The sequence below is a fragment of the Phymastichus coffea genome, unplaced genomic scaffold, assembly GCF_024137745.1.
Source record: "Phymastichus coffea isolate CEN01 unplaced genomic scaffold, Cenicafe_Pcof_1.1 PCOF00240, whole genome shotgun sequence".
NCBI lineage: Eukaryota > Metazoa > Arthropoda > Insecta > Hymenoptera > Eulophidae > Phymastichus > Phymastichus coffea.
The window spans coordinates 27,183-47,204 of NW_026707051.1; the positions used below are offsets into that span (position 1 = coordinate 27,183).

Sequence of the window (20,022 nt, forward strand, 5' to 3'; positions counted from 1 at the left end):
GTGTGCACAAAGGCCCTTTGATCACGCCGAGCGAAACATGTAAGGCAAATCCGCGCTAAATAATTCCGTGGTACACCGTCGCGGGCTATGCCGTTATTATTGCAAGCCTGGACGAGCAGACCTGCTTAAACGATCGTTTGCCTACCTACGCGGAGGTGCGGAAATTGCGCTCGCGAAATGCTGAATTATGCATCTGACAGATGGCCGTGGCAGACTGATGGATAGTCGTTTCCTGCATTCTTGCACGTCTGATCTAAGTTGTGTTATTTACTCTTTGGCCGCGCGCGTTGGCTAATGGAACTCAGCGGGAAATCCACAAAAGTCGGTTCGGAAAAATTATAAAAAAACCAAAAGTTGCACACTCCCAGATCAGTCGAAATTGAATCTGCGTAGCGTTTTTAATAACGTTTTGAAATTAATGTGTTGAATCGTTAGTAACAATCACATGTATTTTTCTATCCAATAAAAATATTATTATAACCACTCTATTCAGAACAAATATCATTTCTCACTATAGCGATACACGCACCTGAAAAATCAGTCGGTAATATAGGTCTCCATTTTTTTTAACAATACCCTCTTATAATAAGGGCTGTGTTCATGGGACTGGATTATTTTCTAGGATAACCATCAACATTAACTATTTATTAGAAAGGAATTTTTTTTAACCCAGATAAGTCTAGGAGTACTTGAAATTATTAGTTATTGAAGAAACAATCCATCCTTATCATTACAGGTCTTACATGGTTAAAGTGGATTGCTGGATATTTGAAAAATAACCCATGCTTTCAGAGTACAGTATTTCCTTAATTTATGTATTAGCACCTGAACATAAAATTTTCCATGAAAAATTATACAAAGCGTTTGGTAGCTGCTTAAGACATTGCACAGAATCCAATCGAATTTTGTGATCGTTTACCCGGTGAGCTAATTCTCGCCCGGACGTTCATTACACAGAAGTATTTGTAAATTGAATTTCGCGCACGCAATGAAAATTGAAATAGCATCTAGCAAAGATAGAAAGACTTTTACAAGTTTCGATGCGATGATGAAAACCTAATTTCGATTCTTTTTCCCTCGTGCGAGTATTAGGATGCCCGATTTAGCATTCATATCTATTCACGGCCTTCCGCGCGACATCAAATAATAAAATACAATTGTTTTCCACGTGCAATATAGACTTCCTTTCTTCGGGTCGATTCAACATAATGCACGAATATTACGTTCGGCGTGACAGGCGCGAAATACTCTTCTGAAATTGACAGACTCGCCGATCAAAGAAAAGAAAAAATATTTCATTAACCGCTCGAATTTCGCCAACGAACCATTCAAAAACGTAGTTAAAGCCCCCCCCCCCCCTTTCCCTGCAATTAAAGCGTCGATCAGGCGGCGGAACGACCGAATATGCGCCGTGTTGGCGTACGCGGAGCGAGGAAGTGGCGACGATGCGCGGCACAAAGGCTTTCCCGTCACAAACTCATGACGCACTCGCCGCCTGTCGGCAAAAAATATTCCCGAAATTGTGCGAAAGCCGTGCTTACACGGCTCGATTGTGTCAGACTGCCTGTGACTGAGCGCTGGCTTTTGATGAAAATTTGATTGCGCAGCCAGACGGAGTCGGCCGAGCGTACTTTTCGCCACTTTTCGGAAGTACAAAGCGAGAGGCAAAATAACGCCGTTGACTTCTTATTACTTAGGTTCATGAATAGACGGATTAAATTTACTTGGATACTCTCACTCTAGGCGGAATTCTCATTCTTCGCCTCTTTGAACGTGACCGTCAGGTCGATTCGGATTGCCTTGCAAAAATTCGCGCAAGTCACCGTAATTGTACTTGCATACGGTATTTTCGAAATAAGAAAATCCGAAAATGCAATGACTATCTGCCCCCTTTTTTAAGGAAAAAGAAAAGAATATATATCATTTCGTGCCCATTTCAATTCTAGGATAATCCGAGAGCGTCTCTCGCAACGCTTTTGGGATTTCGCGTATCAAAGAAGCGTATTGTGGGTGAAATTGGATTCGAGCCAAGTGTAATAGACATAATAAACGTCGGCGAAGGTATAGACTCACTGAACCGCTGCCGCGCGCAATCTATTTAACTTGTAAGTGCCTTTCTTTAATAGAAAGTCAGGCGAGAGAGAACATTGTCAGATTGCCAAGCCATCATCGCCTCCCGCCCTCCCGAAGTTTTGTTTTCTCCGCGATAAATAACTTTCAACAAGTGCTTTTATCGGAGAGAGGGGAGGTTAACATTACATCGGCATTGTACACGCTATGTTTGGACAATGCTGCATATAGATCACACTCGATACAATATCCCGGAATATTTGCTCCCTTGCGATAAGCTTTTGATCGTATGGAGGCTCTTTATGGAAATATATGAAAAGATCGAAATGAAATGAACATCGGAATGAAAGCGTCGACGAATGATAAACCTTGACGTATAGTTCGTTACGCCAGCCAAACGAATGTCGTTGGAATGTGCGAATAAATTCCGGGGCCCTCGGACGGGGTACGATAATTGTTCCGGAGATAAGACCTGTCCGCTAATTAGCTTACGTAGACTCGCAAATCTCGATAGTATCCTCAGACTTCCCTCGGGTTATTTGACAAGGGCTGTTGCGCTATCTGTCCTCTGTTGCGCCGCTTGCGAGGGTCCAGAGTATAAAATGCAGCGCGATACCGCACGCGTGCACAGCGCGAGCGCGCCTTGGGGAGGCGCGATTGCCAAGTTTGCCCTCGGAGCGGAATTAGCTCAGGATTTCATTTATCCACTGTTTGGAGTCAGGAGCGTCGAGTCGAATCTCAGGCGAGAAATTCAGAAAATTGAGATGTTCTGGACGGAAGGCCGGAATTACCTATCGACGGGCCAGCACAGTCTCAAAAAGTTCTCGCTGGCGACGAGGGTGAAAGTGAAGACGGTGACGAGGAAGCAGAGAGCCTCGAGGGTCCACTCGAAGTTGCAAATGCCGCGCGGAGAATCCTCGTGGCCAGCTAGTATCAGTACTGCCGATGCTGGGATCACCATGCCCGAGATCAGCAGATCCGCAAGTGCTACGTTGACCAGGAACGCGTTACCTGAAAGTTCATTTCAATTTCATCCTTTTATATATTATTATTTTTCTAATCTTAGTTATTATTGCTTTCGTTCGCGAGTGCCAAATGAGAATCTCCTTGCCCCTACGCGGTCAAACTTTCTAAAACCCGCGCGAAAAATCTCGAAAGCAAAATATACCCTTATACGTAGCGCAACTCGAGTTTTCACTTGCTGCGTACTCTTTTTTAATGCAGAACGAAGTCTCGTGTATATTATCCGTGCTGACTATTGCCAAGGACCGTGCGTCTTTGTGTGTCAAATGATCAAACACTCCTAGCAGCTTTTTGTCTGCACCTACAGTGCAAGAAGCTGAATAAATGTAAGCGACGGCTTTCTAAGGGACCTAGTTATAAGAGTGAAATCATACGTTTCGTAATTCATTTTTCAAATGACAAGTTTTTCCAGTAAGCCGTGGCCATATAATTTCACTATCAAGCTCTTCCAAAATACGATCTCAAGTCCAAAATCCCTTTACGTGTTTTCAACCAAAGTTCATAAAAAATTGTAAGATCAATAAGTTAATTCAAAAGGGTCTCATAACAATTCTGAGGTCGAAATCTTAGAAATTGCACTTATGTCAGGAAGTCACAGGATTCGTCAAGAACATTTCTGAATTTTACTGTCGGGAAGTTAACGAAAAAAAATCGAACTTCCTCTATATTAAAAGCCAGACTATGCATTAGATATCTTCCCTCGTCTCCGAATGGACTCATACACCCGAGAATACGACGTAGCCTTAAAAAAACAATATTAAAACTTGGTCGAGCATCTTGCTCGTAAACTCGGTTAATTTTGTTCTGGAAGAAGCCGCCCCAATGTCGCGCTCCAATTCCCAGCCCTCCTCCTCGATGACAACTGATACGATTCCATCATAAAAAAAATATGCAAATGCTGCCGAACTATAATGAAGAGGCCGGATGGAGCTGTGAGTTTACGAGTGCGCCAAGCGACCTTCACTTCCGAACGATATTACGTGACTCGCTGTCTTGCAGTGCGTTATGAGATCACTTCCTACCTCCATAACCATCGATTGTGCCTTCAGGAAGTCAATTTTTCTCGTGTTCCTTAGACGCAGTATTATCGTTAAATATATTAGATGTAGCATTGATATTGAGCGTAAATATACAATTATATGTAATATATTTGATCGCGACAATCGGAATCGGAAGATTTGGAATGACAGATACTGGCTGAACGATTTACTAAGATTATAATATTCAGCCAAGTTAAAGCAAATAACATGTGAAAGCCAATACTTTACAGAAGCATTGAAGGCTCTCTCGAAAACAAAGCCTTAACTCTCAAGAACGAGGTGACCATCGCTGCGCAAGAGGCACTCGGCGAGAGGGGACGAGACAGCCGAGCCAGTGATTCGCGAGACACTAATGTCCAACGTTCTCAGAATAGAAAGTAATCGGCTCGGGGTGTAAAGGAAATTCGTGCATCCTGATCAGAGACCGTCGAGAGACGAACGTTGAACGCGAGCTCGCGCGCAGGCCGAAGGCAAGGGGTCATTTGGCTCGACCCCCGTAAGCCGTTACGCGCGTCAGCTTGTCTTCCTACTTTCGGGCATCGGGACAGCGCGCGAGCAGCTCTTACGCTAAACTCGAGTTCCTGCGAGAGCGGCTCGGTCGTCCCACAGAATATATCGCTACGAGCGAAGTTTATAATTGGCTTCTATTCGACTATTTTTTCGAATTGTCGCGGGAAGCAGAACGGCCCGGCTAATGAGCGCATCGTCCGGTTTGACGTATCGACTTTCAAAAGTGAAAAGTAAAAATGGACCCGCGACGCAATGGAAAAAGTGAACAAGTGTGGATTTCATTCCGTTAGCTCTCCTCTTTCGCAGCTCTCGCGGAACTTCCGTCCGATTGATCAAGCGAACAATTGAGACTTATTAATAATGATTCACTTTATCGACACTTCTCTGGTGAAAATTCAATTTAAAAGATTAAATTGAATTTTTTACCACAACGGTGATAAGACTCGACTAGAATGTTATCAAGCGTTTTCGAAACTTGACCTCGATTTCCGAAATAGAAGTGCCAGTCTCGGAAAGAGTACGTTCAACCTTGAGAATCACACGGCGTATAGTTTTGGAACATCCTGCTTCAAAGGGCCCTGGGAAAATACAATACCGCAACGGCGAGTGAATGTTCACGGTACAAATCACATGCTACTCCCACGTTGTTGCGTGGTTTTCATACCATACAGTCCACATTGCCTACTAACTGTTGTAATTTCGTTACCAACAATGTCGCGTGTGTAAATTACATTTCTAGTAAATGTTAACATTGGATGTTCGAGTTAAAGTGTCCGACGCAGGCGAATCTTTTCTTGGCCAACTCCCCCCCCCCCCTTATAATTACGATTAATTTTACTTTCATGAATATGAAAATGAATTCCACTATGCAGAGCTTGCTCTCACCCGTTCGGTTCTCTGTAAACCTTTTAGTTAAATTTCTTCCCTGGAGTGCTGGGCGGGGATAACTTAGGAAAACGAATTTTTTTTTCCACGCCGCCCGTATGTACGTGAGCGGAATAAACCGACATTTGGCTCCTGTTGTAATTCAAAAGTGCCCCGCGAGATAGAAAGAATGAGAAGCGGAAGAGGGAATCGAGCTGCGTTAGAGTTGTCGAAGCCTTACAAATGGAAAATCTGGTATTTGTTTCGCAGCGCGCGTTCAACAGCCTGTGTCAATTCGGTTGAATGTAGGGGCTTCGCAAAACCGTCGTTCGTACAGAGCGTCGCAGTACAATGGCTCGCGCTCGCGCGCGTTCATGAAAATTCATAAGGACTCTAAAATATGACGAAAACGTCGTGCGCCCAGCCGTGGCTTCCTCCCCGCACTGAAAATATATTTCGTGCGCAGAGAAAGATAGATAGAGAGAGAGAGAGAGAGAGAGAGAAGCGCGGCGAGAGAGGAGAAGTAATCGACTCACCTTTCTTTTTGAGATGGTCCTCGACCATGATGGCCGATATCATAAAGACGTTGCCGACGCTGCCAATGACAGCGAGCGAAGCTAGCAGGAGTAGCCTAACGACTCTCGACCAGTCGGAAGACAACGTGACCGGCGATATGTTGAGACTGCCGTCGGCCATTGTCACCCCGTCTTCCAGCGAGTCGACGCTGTTGAACACCCCGGCGAGTGTTGTGATGCCGAGGCCTACCGTCGAGGTCGACGCTGTTGCCATCGCTGCTGTCGCGTTGGCGTTCATCTTTGCATGCTGAAACGACACAAGTTTCTAGAGCCATTTTGAGAGCCACTGCGATACACCTTGGCTTGCGCTCAATGGCTCGTAAAATTCTTTGATCGTTCTTTAATACCCGTCATGCACAAATAATTATTATCCGATTCGTTATTCGTTACTAAAATTAAACAACCTGAAAGAATTCTTGTTTGAAGAATTATCTCGAATTACGAGAAATTTGACAAGTACTTTAGTCGATATAGACAATATTTCATTCGACTTTTCTTAAAGAAAAACGCCGACAATTAAAAATGCCAGGTTCGCAGTGTCGATCGCTCGCGCAAATTAACCACATTTTATAGAAATGATTATTCAGTGCATTTTTCAGATCGGAACAACGAGCTCATCCTACTGTGAAATGATCAAAGGGCCGTAGTAAGGATCACCGTCCGTGACGAAAATTACTTGCATAATACTAATGCGCTACCGAATCAGAAAATAATTGTCCGGTAGAAGCTGCTTTCGCAACGCCCTGGCGGCTCATCGTTATCATTTCGCGAATCCGCTGATTTTTCACGGCTCGACGAGGAGCTTCTTCTGAACGAGCAGCCGCGTGAAGTAAAATCCACGGAGTGGAAAGCAAAGCAGCGCCGAGTGCACTGGCTCGTCAGTTCCACGAGGCTTTCGAATATTAATCCTCCGCGCCAGTGATCAACGGCTCTCCGCGAACTTTTATATTTTCATTTCAATACTAACGTTCAAAGATAGAAATTAATTCCATTGCAAAACCGCCCGGTATCGAACGGTCGCGTCTGTGGTTTTTGGAAAAGAGAGTAAAAAGCAACGTTCGATAAATTTTTTCTCGTGTCTGTGGTTTTTCCCCTCTCTTTTTTATTAACTTGTGATGGATATTGAAGAGAAACTTTTTGTTCTTATCGGTGCTATTGAATTTAATGGTTACAGCTATATTGGAAAATTGATAAGAATTCCATTCGAATGACAGCTTCGTTCTAGCGAGTAACAACTTTATAATTAACAATCTGATCGCGCCATTTAGCGATACAATAAAAGCAGGCTCCATTCACAGTAGTAATTTATTTGCACTGAACCTACATGCCTTCGATGCGAACTAATCCCAAAAGCTTTGGGCTAAGTTGGCTGGCAGGGGATGCTGATCTGTGGTCTGTTGCCCCTAAAACTTAGATCAAACAGACACCTGGTAAATTTACCGACGTACCAGACTAATTAAATCAGGACCAGTGAAAAACAACCACATCATTTTTCATTTCGGAAAGCGAGAGACCACGGCATGATAAAATGAAATACTCGCCGAACGTGCGCGCACTTTATGTACATAAAGAATATTCAGGCGAATTTACGACCTTATACTCCGGCTGTAACGAGTACATCGCCATAAATGAAATATAGGTTACGGCAAAAGCACTAACGACGAGAGAAAAACACGCGCGCGCATATACTAAATCCGGTCGCAGCCTGGACATGTTTGTCGCGTTCTCTGTCGACACGTGCTCGGTTATGCAAAACGATAAAAGTATCCTATCGACCGATAAAAGTATCCTCGCCTTTGTTCATTATCAACGATGCAAGTCAGATGTGACAATCAATAGCCAACCAGATAGCTAATCAGATGCAGCTCACGAGAGCTTCATGATCCTCCCGGTCTCTCGAATTTTGCGATGCGCGACATTCGCAAAAAGGAAAAAAGGCAGAGCAAAAAAAAGGAATATCGAGAGCGACGCATGCTCTTGAATTTTAATTCGAGGGAGAGAGATCGGCTAAGAGGATGCATGGATTGTACTGGCACTTGTTGCATGCAGTTGTCGTTGCTATCGCTCCGTCACGCTGACGCAGCCGAAACGTGGCTGCATAGGCGCGCGCGCGCGCCCTCCGAAACCTTTCGAGGAAATACGCTTTTTCATACTGGATTGGCCTTCGAGAATCGTGCGCCGTCCAGAGCCTCGGCAAGAAGGACCGCGGCGAGTTGCGTCAGCGCGTCTCGCCTTACTCGGACGGGTCGACCTATCAGAAGATTCCAAGTCCGCGCCAAGCCGATCGAGCCTGTCTGTGCCGCTCAGCCGCAAGGCACAGACAGTCGAAGGCAGAGCAGCCGCGCGTCAATACATTGTTGAGCGCGAAGTTGCGCCGAGCCGAATATCCACGCAGGAGTAGCGTTACGAGCTATGCCTGCATCGAAGCTCCTGGTTGCCAAGCAAACTCGTCGGGTAGTTTGATGAGTTTAGCCCTTTGCTCGCGGGCGAACTGATTCTACGGGCGTGATGATGATGCAAATCCGTATTACCGGTTGGCAGATTCAACTGGCTGAATAATCGGCTGCTCGGAGAAACTTTCGCGGAATATACACGAGACAGAGAGAGGGAGAGGGGGGGGGCTAGAACGGGAAGGGGGAATTTATGAATTCGCAGCAGATAAGAAAGTAAAGCCTTTGTACCCTTGTATTTCCGATACTCTTATCTTAGTGCGGGGTGAAAGGGGGAAAACTTGAATGCCAGCCAAAGAGAGGCCAGAGTTCGTCTGCTCTCTCGCGTAATCATATGGAATTGTTTAGCCGCGCACGATGAGACTCGCATCCGTCGTTTTTGCACACTCGGCGAAGTTACACACACGGAGCTATGTCGTTGCACTTCTTGCGCGAACGGGGAGCGTTAATTCCGACCATTGTCTTTTCCACGTCGAGACGACTGGACTGTCGAGTGGGACATTCTTCTGTTTTCTATATGCGGCTTGTTGAATTTTGCTGAAAGTTCGTCTGGCTCTTTTCTCTGTGAAAGTGGCCTGTGCTTTCTAGAATAACCAATCGCGAAGCAAAGGGAATCAGCAAATTAGCACGTCAAATGTGACTCACAAACGGGAATGAGAAAATAGTTTTGAGGCAAACATAGTTGAGGCGTATCTAGGCAAGTTTGCGTTTAACTTAACTCTTGAGGGGCGAGGGGGAGGGCTAAATAACGTCACCGCATTGAATTAGTAATAAATATAAAGTAGAGAGGGAAAGAGCAGCATCACACGGAAGTTTCTCTCGGATCTTCCCTGTATAAAGACGTGCCAAAGACTTTAGTCAATTTCTCCCGTACTTGCTTCAACTATTCCCATTAAGGTCAGCCGAGTAGAAGTTTTCTGCCGGCACCGATACTTTCTGCGGGTTAATCTGACCCGAAAATTTTCATTTTAACAGTATCACGCGACGCCCCATTGTGCACCTACTCGCACTTTTTCCTTTTCGCATAATCATAAATACACTTTCGATCGGTCTTCGTGTCTTATTGGACTCGCGCGCGAGCACTTGATATTAATAACTGGTTTGCCGAATAACTTTACGTGTATTAAATCCATTCGAACTACCGATTTTTCATTCTGACGCGTGATTGTCACGCATATATTCGCGGATTTTTGTTATGAATGACCAAAGTTCCAATAAGCAGAAAATTGATGGAAACTTTTTTTCGCGTTTGCTTCGTACACGAGGAAGAAAAGAAACGCACGCGATGCGCGAGAAAGAAAGTCCATCATCGATTTCCATCGCAAAAATAACAGACTCCAACAATAGGAGAAGAAAAAAAGTATCGCGATTCGCATTCCCCGCGAACGAAGCATGAACGCGTAAAAAATTCATCCCCTAGAGCGCAACGCCGTCCTCTTTAAAAAGAGAAGGATCGAATGTTGCCGACAGCTCGCGCGCGGCCGCGAACGGGGTAACAGGATAGAAAATGAGCTCGGGACCGGCGCTTTTGTCGGTGCATCGGGCTCGTCACGCTCTATTAAGCTGGATGGGCGCGCTCGCGGAAATCAATCGGAGCCCCGCTCGTCGAGCTCGCGCCCTCGAGTCGTCGTTCGCGGGCCGTCGCCACCGGCGCGGCTTTGCGCCCTCCGCGAGCTAGCCGAGCGGTCGTTAAAAATTCACGGCACGGGGAAGCTCGCCAGTCCCGATCCGCTAATCAGCGCTCACGCTCGAGTGCGCCGCGCTAATTATATGCGCGACCCTCGCGAGCGCGCGATCATCGGGTCCTTCGCCGAAACGTCGCGCGACGATGCATGTATTATTTTTCCTCTTCCTTTTTATCCGTCGCACGTTGAACTGCGAAGTCGTCATGTCCAGCCCGCGCGCGTGAATCATGAACGAGTCGCTCGTGAATTATTAATGGTGCGGCTCGAAACAACGGACGCCAGGGCGAGATAAAAGTCCCCGCGTCACTTCCGCGTCGCGGAGCTTTCGATAATAAGCGCGTTGCTCGCGCCGGTCACTGAACATTCGAGCCCCGCGCCACTCCCACTTCGGGCGGCGAATCCGGTGCCGCGCTCGCGCGGTAGAGGTCGGCCGATTTTTGCCAGGCGTCAGAGGTGGTCGACCGCCTCGGCCGCAGCTAGTCGTCGTCGCCCGGCTGCGTCGCGCGCACTCGCGGGAGGGGAATGCAGCGCGTTCGTTGCGAATTCGTCCGAGCGGTCGAGCCGAGGGCGCGTCGCAGCCGGACTCGTACTACTTGGCTACGTCGCCGTGGGGAATCATCGGGATTTGACTCGTCGCGTTCCTCGTCCGCGGACTTGGCGATGGTGCGCCGCGATTCTCGTCTCGCGGGCGAATCACACGAGTAGAGCCGTTGTAATCTGCCTCCACGGACCCTCTATTTCAAAGCTAACATTGCTTAACGCCACACTTAACTTGCGCGCAGATTAACTGCATATTCAATTCTGCTTCTGTGAGAGCACACTCGCGCGATATTAATTTCACTAAATCCACCGCAAATGCCCACCGTTGTGCGGTATTCGAATACACTGCTCCGCGCGGAGACACTAATTCTGATCTACGGTGACGTTCAGTGGGTCTAAACTAACGATACTCTCGGACGCGAAATTGGCGCGTGAATCGCGTAAATTCCGTCAATTACGTGATTCGCGCGGCGCCACCTGCTCGCGTGCCAAGGCATCAAGTCGCAGTCTTGCAATAGGCGTTTGCGCGCGGGGCGTCGGATTTCGCGGTCGCGCACTGCAGCCGCGCGGCAAGCCAATCGATATGTATGTATCAATAGCAGGGAAATAAAGGCGCGACGCCCAGCAGTCCCAGCCACCGCCGACACTCCGCTACGTAATTGGCTTGTTATCGACGACGAAACTTATTGCAGGTATACGCTTGCGCGTTCGCTCGTATTGTCGCCTCATTGGACGGGATTTGTACTTGAACTGTCTCGATTCCCGGGTAAAAGTTTCGGTCTAATGACCCGTATAAACTCGTCCGATCGATGCGAAAGACGGCGGGAATTGATTGGGGGCGCTCGCTGACGGCTGGTACAGAATAGCAATGAGACGAGCGAAGGCACGCTATACACCGAGGGGCGTTCGAGTTCTCCAAATTCTCGCGCTGGCTCCTTACGTCACGGCGAAAAAAAGTTGCGGCGCAACCCTTTTTACCGCTGCTCTCGCCGAGGGCCTCTTTATATCTTCCTTTCGGCGTTTCATTCTCTTGTGATACGACGGAAAAATGCACCTCTCGCGCCGGACAATGCGCGCGTCAACGGTTTTAGCGACACTGCCGCGCGGCAAAAATATACGCGCCGTCGGCTTCTCGATAAATATTGGATTCCGACACGTTTTCGCACGCACGCGCGCGCGAGTCTTAATTGGAGCACGTACAACGTGAAATCTAATTAACCTCGTTAATTTTCAGCCTCGTTAAAATAGATTGAATTTCGAGCTAATGGCGATTGTAATAGCCGTCCTCGCAAATAACAGCTTTCGGTCTTATAGGCGCTTGGTTTGCATCAAAGCCAAATGAACGAAAAAAGGAGCAGACGTGGCGTGGCAGCTCCCTCCTGCAATTGTTCCAATTAAAGGGCCATAAGGATTCAATGGCGCGCGCAATTAATTATTAGAGGACGCAGCGCATAATTGCCTGCACTTCCGACGCACAGCGCCACGAATTACAAAGTCTCGATATCGATTTTCTCATCGACGGATTCATTTTCAAGTGCTTATGTTTTTTTCCCCCCTGTTGAAATTCGCTGCCTGTTACGGTGCGCTGTTTAATTGTTTGCCAACAAACATTACTTTCTCGGTGAAAGCTTTTCAATTAACTCACGACATTGAACCGGCTGCTCTCGGTCCTGTTCCTTCTTCTCCTTTCAATAAACCCTCGTGCGTAAATGGATTCATTTTTATTTGCGCGTAATATGAAACATTAAAAAGCGCGATTTCTCGTATTGAAAAACGCTTCATTATAAATCCTTTCCGATATACGCGCGGCATCGTGGGTTTTTTCTCTTTTTTTTTCCGATGCCGTTGCTGATTTACCCTCTCTTTACGAGCAAAACAGCCACTTTAATATCCTTATTTTCTGCGCGCGCTCAGGGTCGACGTTGTCTCTACTGCTTTTTTCTTTTTTTTCCCGTTTTTTTTTCTTTTTTGCTCCGAAGGTGGAGCTTATATGTTGTTTGCACACACGATAGAAAGTAGAGCGAACGCGAAGGATATGATGGCTTTGCGCTCAGTTTTTTTGTTTTCGCTTTCAGTCTTTACTTTAATATTTTTAGTGTTGCAGGGCAAATTTTATTTTTATTCTGGCAGCGAAACTGTGCTATTGTAACAAACAATTGCTCCCTTTTATTCTTCCGATATTGACGTAGTCCCTGTGCTTATCGTTGATTTATTCTTAATTCGAAATTATCATCTCGGTAAAATTGACAATGCGATTGTAATAGTAATTAAAATGCACAGAAATACAAATGAAGAATAGAAAAAAACCTTATCCCTGGGTATTTTTACTAATACAACTTATTTATCCTGGCTTTCAGCTCAGAAGCTCTAACGCAATAAAAGCTCCTTGTCAATATCCGACATCGCTAAAAAGAAGAAGAGAGGAAGTATTCGCTCGACCCCAGACAAAAAATAAATAGGAAAGGAACGTTCGCATTTTATATAGCGAGTGCGAATTCCCTACTGGGCGTCTATATATCGCTGAGTCACGTCAGGCGACGATATGGGGCATAAAGTTCAACCCTCAAGGTATTTTTTTTTATTAAACTGCGCGTGATCGTTCTTCGAGAGAATGTCGTTGACGTGACCTTAATGCCGGCCTATATGACTTGGGTGAAATGAAATGATCCTTAATTACTCGTAAGTTACACCGCAGGGAGAACCTTGCCATTTGGGTTTATGCATTTGAATGGTTTTTCGGATTTAATGCGATAGCCAATTTCTTCAATTGCTTTTACCTGCAGAATAATCTGATTTTGCGATCTACCCTGATACACGACACATAAATATATTATTTTCTTCGGGTTGAGATTTGAATGAAATTACAGTTTCAGCGGATTCGTATAGTGATTATTGGAATGAAGTGTACCTTCGTTATTAATTTTCAATTAATATTACAGCGGCTCTGTTGATACGAGGGATATCAGGTTAATCTTTGCAGTCATTATTCGCGTTATAATTAACAAGCTAACGAACAAAATGAATTTTTTTGTTTTTATTCATGAGAGTTTGCTAATTAAAATGACAACGGGCATTTTCGCGTGTACGATTACGTATGAGAAAAATAAGAGCAAACGAGAACGAACGATTGCTCGATCGCATTTGGCAGGTGGGCTTGATGAGCGAACTCCTCCGCGACGTTCAAAAATGTAGAAACCGCGACTAATCGCCGCGATATATCTATCGGTCCCTCGGCAGCCTGATGAATAAATGAAAGCACTTCTTAAAGTGGCGCTCCCGCGCGCCACTCCAATATATTTTCTTGCGCAAGGGCTAAGAGAGTGGGTAAGCGGCATGAATATAATCAGTAACTCGCTTTATCTTCCTTTCCCGGGTTGAGTCGCTGTTAATCATTGATGCGCATTGCCGGCTGGCAGCTCCAGAGCTTTCTCATTGATTGACTTACGTGGAGTCCAAGTCAGCGGCTGCGGCGCGAGGCTATCGAGTGGCTGCTGAATTACGTACGACTACTGAAAGATTTGTCCGCAAGTGAGCCTTCCGCAAAGTGTACTTGCCGAATGAAATCCCTCGCTTCGTGCGCTACTCGACTCAAGCTGGTCAGCGCGCCCACGCGCGTTGCGAAATTAAAATCTTCAATTTCGGCATCCGCTTGCCGCTGAAAAAAAGAAAGGCAAAGATCGCGCTGTGCGCCCGCGTCTAGCCTGCCATCGACCGCTCTGCCGCGTGCATTTTCCCGGGGAAAAATAATGTTCAAAATGGCCCTTCGAATGAAACGAAACGTCAGGAGCGAAAGAGACCAGCGGCAAAGAGCAATGGGAAAAAGAGAACGCGTTCGTCGCTACAATCAGGCCAGAAATTGCTCAATCATCTCGGGGGCATGGGGCAAAGAGAGAGAGAGAGAGAGAGAGAGAGAGAGAGAGGAGTGAACTTGCCCCAGAGTTAAAAGCTTTGCACGCGAGAGCTTTTTCCTTCGACGGCTGCCTTCTTTTTATTCCGCGCGCGACTGGCCGACGGTGAAAGGGCAGTTTTCAAATTAGCTTGCGTAATTAGAAAAAAAGAGACACGGGCGGCGCGCGTACGCGCGAGGATTAAAAGTCGCGGACGACGGGCGCGCTAATTTGACAAGTTTCCACCGAGGGCACGGTTGACAAAGGTCCCGCGCGTTAATACTTCCGCCATCAGTGAAGGAACGGCGGAACGGGCGCGAGTGAATTCCAGTTGCGCTTCGCGCTGGTTATCTCGGCCAAACCGAGGACACCACCGTGCCTGGCGATAATTCAAGCTTTCACTTGCCTGCAAATCACCAAACGACAAACGCACGACTATCGACTTTTGTGTTTCCTTCGGCGCCATCGGCCTTCGCTTGGGAGTACAAGCGCCGCGCGCGCGCTCGTAAGTCCTCCATTCACGGCCATAACTGATACCTGCCAAGCCGCTGACGCTCGACAGCCGTCGCGTCGGCTCCCTCGCGCGGAAATTAATCAGCGAATAATGATCGTGGTAGCCCAAGTGGGAAGCGCAATTACACTGAGTACAAGCTGCGCCGCACGCGCGCCTACAACCGCTCAGATGGCGTTTACGCTTGAATGTTTGCTGCGCTGCAGCCCTCTACAGAGGACTGATTTGATGGGTATCAGGGAGTGATGTGTCTGAGTAGGTATCGCGTCATCGATCCCTGCAGCTGTTGCTGCTCTTCGAGTGTAAATTATCGTGCTGTGTGTCGGTGCTATTGACGGCGCTTGTGTTGCCTCGTTCGCGGGTGGGAGCGCGTTTCGATTGGGTGCTTTTGTCTTTCAAAAGGATTGCCAGCAGCGCAATCAACGGTGGCTTACCGACAGAACCGACTAAGTCTACTTTACCAATTTCACATTGTTAAATTCAACGGCAAATTTCATTCCGACGAAAATTAACAACTAGTTAAACCTCTTAAACATAGCTCATTGTAAGGGAATAGCCGATCTTGCATATTTCATTCTTATTTCAGAGACATTTTTCTCGTTTCCGTTTTATTCAAAGACAAATGACTTGCGATCGCCGATATAAGCATATTAAGTTCGACGGGGAAGCCACGGAATCATTGTTATGCATTAAATAACAATAAAAACTCTCGCTCTCGTGCTGACGATCCTTTGACATTAAAACTTGCGTCGAATTGCTCCAGGCTGCTAGTGCCGCTGCTATGCCGTGATCGCGAGTAATTTTTCATTGATTGACACTTCAATTCAACACCATAAAATTGGCTTGGGTATATTCGACATGATAAAAACCAGAAAAAGTAATCTAAAAGTGATTCGATTCGATGAAACGGTAATTTTTTCACGCACGGAAAAAAAATAGTCTTCCAATTCTCGAAGAATTTCCATCAACATTCCCATAGTAAATATAATATCCAAAGAAGTAAGTTAGACGAGAGGCAGTATGTATAGGAAACGCAGTTCACGAGCAATTTATTAGCTTTCCAAAATATGTCCATCAAAAAAATTCATTTTCTCGACGCGCTGCCGCACGTGCGCAAACGAAAACCATCGACTTGGAAAAAATAACACGCGCGATCAATCCGACACGAGGAGAGGCGCGCGGCGCGGCGAGGCATGACGGAAATAAAGCGAAGTTTCAGCGTAACAAGAAAAACTCTTCATAACATATCGCATGTGCACAGGCGGAAAGTACAAATAAGAAGGCGAAATAATTCAATCAAAAGTTCTCTCTTAAGTCGGAGTTTTCGTTGTAATGCGCGGCAGGGGAGCAAAAGTTTATCATTATCGAGCGGTCGCACGTGAAAATTTGATCAAAGCGAGGGGAAAAGAAAGTGAAAAGCAACGTAAACGAGTCCTGAATGACAGGTGGGAGTTGGTCAAAAGAGGGAAAGTACGAAACTTATGTCGTGTATGCAAGGGCGGAGTGAGTTTTCTATATAAAGCCGCCGTCGTCGTCACTAGCAATCCGTCTTCGCTTCCTGGACGCCACCAACAATAAGAGAGTTTCCAGCTTCTAACGATTCCGTGCTCGGATCATTACGCGAGAGCAGTTCTTTGATCCTGACGAACAATAATGCCTCGTTTTTTGCTGCTGCCTACTTTCTTTCCGAGCGACTCGATGTTCTTTGTTCGAGAACTTGGCTTTTCCAGAGTCGACTCGCCGTAGTTATGATTGTCGGAATTCAGGCGGAACATGTTGATTATTTAGCGCTGACAGCGAGGCAAAGGCTTTCTTGATTACTTGGAACGTAAATCTCGTTTGATCACTTTGTAGATTTTATAATTAGGTCTCAGATGGAATCTCGTAGCACGCCCAGCTTCTGTGCGCTAGAACATCGGGAAGGGGTTAATACCGGCAGAAAATGGACTTTTCTTTATTAGTACTTTTACAAATTGATCACGTCAATCCCCTTTGTGAAGTAAACTTTCTCACAAAATCTTTCTGCCCCAAAACTTGTTCAGGATCTTGAGTCATTACTCACTTTGATTTGTCATTTAGATGAAGTTTGGCAAACTGGTATATTCGAATGCAAAGACCGAACTATTCTTGCTTCGGATTGACTTGTAAGAGTATTATTCTTTATCCAAAGTAGAATATAGCTACGTGATTACGAACGCCGATAATTTGCTTTCGATTCTGTACGACAAAAACAAGCCAACTCTCAAGCATTTTCATCCTTCGAGCAAACTTATCTCTAAGCATCGTAGATCACAATAACAGCAGCAGCAGCAGCAGCAGCAGCAGCAGCAAAAGGGGGAGGAGCCTCCCTTACCGAGAAAAGAGCAAAAATCATGAGACAACGACGGCAAGAATGTAGCTTATCGCATCGCAGACAAAGAGCGCCAAGTCCCTCGAGGTACACAGGAAAAGAAACGTAAAGGAAGGAAGAGGAGAGCTGACCGAGTGCGATAAGCGTCTGCGGCGACGTGGAAAAACTGCCGAGATAGGGCAACACAGTCGTTCCATTTCCAACACAAAAATTATCTTGTTGTTCTCGCGCGCGCGCGCGCGCGCGCGCGAAGTGCGCCAGTGGGGCTTGCGTGCCGTTAATATACTTTAATAATTTCAGCCGCAGACCATTGCCGCCGGAAATACAAATGAGGCGAAGCTTTCCGAGGGTCAAGAGGGGGCAGGAAATCGCGCGGATACACGATTGCGCGGCCCTAATTGTCTATTATCATTACCGCCATGTTTTTTCTTTCCTCCATTTCGCGCTCTCACTTCCCGGGAGCTTCTCGCGCGCGCGAGAGAACGCGGCGAAAAGTTTGGTTGGCGAAGTAAGGAAAAGTCGCGTTAGCGAGGCGCCACGTTCGTTAAAGTTGGAAGCTGGCGCGACATTCCGATAATACATCAGAGATGCCCCAGGAAAGAGAGAGAGCGAGCTCGTCGCGTGCTCGAGTCCCCTTTCCACCGTTCGATTTCACGTGTACCGCGTATCAAACGCCTTGCAGACGTCAGTTCAAGGGACGGTCGGCGTTATAATTGCGAAACATCTGGCGGGAGAACGCGCGTGTTCGATTGCGCGTGGATCTCACTGGGCCGCTCGACAAGCGCGCGCTCGGCGTTCCCGAAAATCGCTCGCGCGCGAGCACCCAGATCCTGGATTGCGAGCGCTTCGGCGACTGCTACGAGCTACTTTCGAGTCGAGCGCCTTTCATCTACCGAGCAGCGAGTAATCTGTCGCCGTGTCGCTGCCTGCGCGCACTTTCGGATTTATTGGGTCGTGAATTTTCGACTTGCGGCTAAATTAAACTCGACCAGAAATTTTATTAAAGGCAAGCTTGAGGTCGGCCAATTGCGAGTGGAATGGCGATAGCGATGACGATGGCAAATGTCGGAGACGCAACTTTGGACATAATTGTTTTTCGAATTTTCGACATCACACGGTGTCTTATTTTCGCGTTATAACGTCGAACTTTCGCAATTACATGAGATTGATTCTGAGCTTGCACATCATCGCGAACTAAGCCTGGAGCTTACAAAAACTTTCCTATAAGTTCGCTAGTGAATTTCCTTCGAGAAGCTCTCTATCCAACAAAGGTATAATGTATTAAATTCACGGTAAATCAAGTCGATCGACTCGGTCTATATTTGACGAAGCTGATCCTCTTTTCACAAGTTTGTCGCTACAACTGTACTTCGATCATAAAGTCGCGCGCGTGCTCGCGATGAAATGAACGCAGACCGAGCAATTAGCCGCTAGCTTGTTCTCGCGTTAAACCAACGTCGCGAGCGAGAAGGATCTGGAGTTTGGCTAGCAGCGAGAGAGAAAGAGAGGAAGATAGAGCGCGAGAGAGTGGGAAAAGACTTGTTTGCTCGGCTTCCCTCTATCGAAGTGCGAATAAAATGCAAATACGCAACTTTCAGATTAATGTCCGAAAGTACTCTCGTCTCGATTTGCGTTTGTGCGAATGTCCAGCTTACTTACGCTGACGGACAAGCGGGCCGTGAAACCGGGCGTCTACATAACGTGGCTCGCCCGTAAACGAATGAAAAGTGGCTTTTACGCAATCGAAAATGCACCCGTGCGAATGTGTTTGGACGCGAGGTAAACTCGAAGACGCGCCTCGAGATAGGACGGAGCCACAGTTTATTACTTGGCAATCTCAACTTATGTGCAAACCTAGACGCTCGCGGCCGAGCTTTCGAGCCAAATTATTTACAATGCCTCGCCCTTGCCCGAACGAACGCGACGCTGACTCCCGTATCTTCGGAAGCTCGCCATCGCGCCTTTGTGTCTCGGATTATTAGCCGCGCCATTGTTGCGTCGAGAATCGCGCTGCCTTTGCGCATCGGTACGTATCCCTGGATTTGCGCGGCGGAGATTCGCAGCCTCCCCCCGCGCGTCGGCTGTCGGGGAGCGTTTTCAATTTGGCCGCGCGCTACTCCCGTGGAACTAATCCGCGACGCGCGCACTTTCTCGCAGTGAAATTCTCGTTATCAGTCCATTACGCGGTATAAACTGGTTACGATGCCATCGCGCGCGGCGGCAAGCTGTTAGCGGAGCGTAATAGCCGCGCGCGGACGCGCTCGCACGACTACGGGCAGGGAAGATTGCCAGTAACGCTGTCGTTCGGTCGGAGGCTCGCGAGCGTTCGAATGTGCCATTAGCAGCGCAGCCAAGGCCCAGGTCGTTTCTCCTCGGCAGAAATTATCGCGCTGTAGCCGCGGCTACGCGCGCTCCGCTCTCGTCCGATCAGGTCGTTTGTCGGTTATTAGCTGCTGGACGCGCGGTAACTACGTCATTCCTCGAAAATTATCGACGGCCTTTGCACGAATGATTTTC

General features: G+C 47.0%; 1 protein-coding gene across 5 annotated transcripts in view; it reads right to left on the reverse strand.

Annotated features, from left to right (window-relative positions):
• LOC131674415 (melatonin receptor type 1A-like) overlaps window positions 1–20,022 on the reverse strand; it is a 58,219-nt gene that overhangs the window by 9,063 nt on the left and 29,134 nt on the right. For all 5 annotated transcript variants that reach the window (XM_058953079.1, XM_058953082.1, XM_058953083.1 and 2 more), the window contains 2 exons: window positions 6,044–6,329; window positions 2,862–3,081 (listed from right to left, as the gene is read on the reverse strand). In XM_058953079.1, coding sequence (XP_058809062.1) covers window positions 2,862–3,081; window positions 6,044–6,320 — 497 coding nt within the window. In that variant the 5' untranslated portion in view covers window positions 6,321–6,329. The remainder of the gene's footprint in view (window positions 1–2,861; window positions 3,082–6,043; window positions 6,330–20,022) is intronic.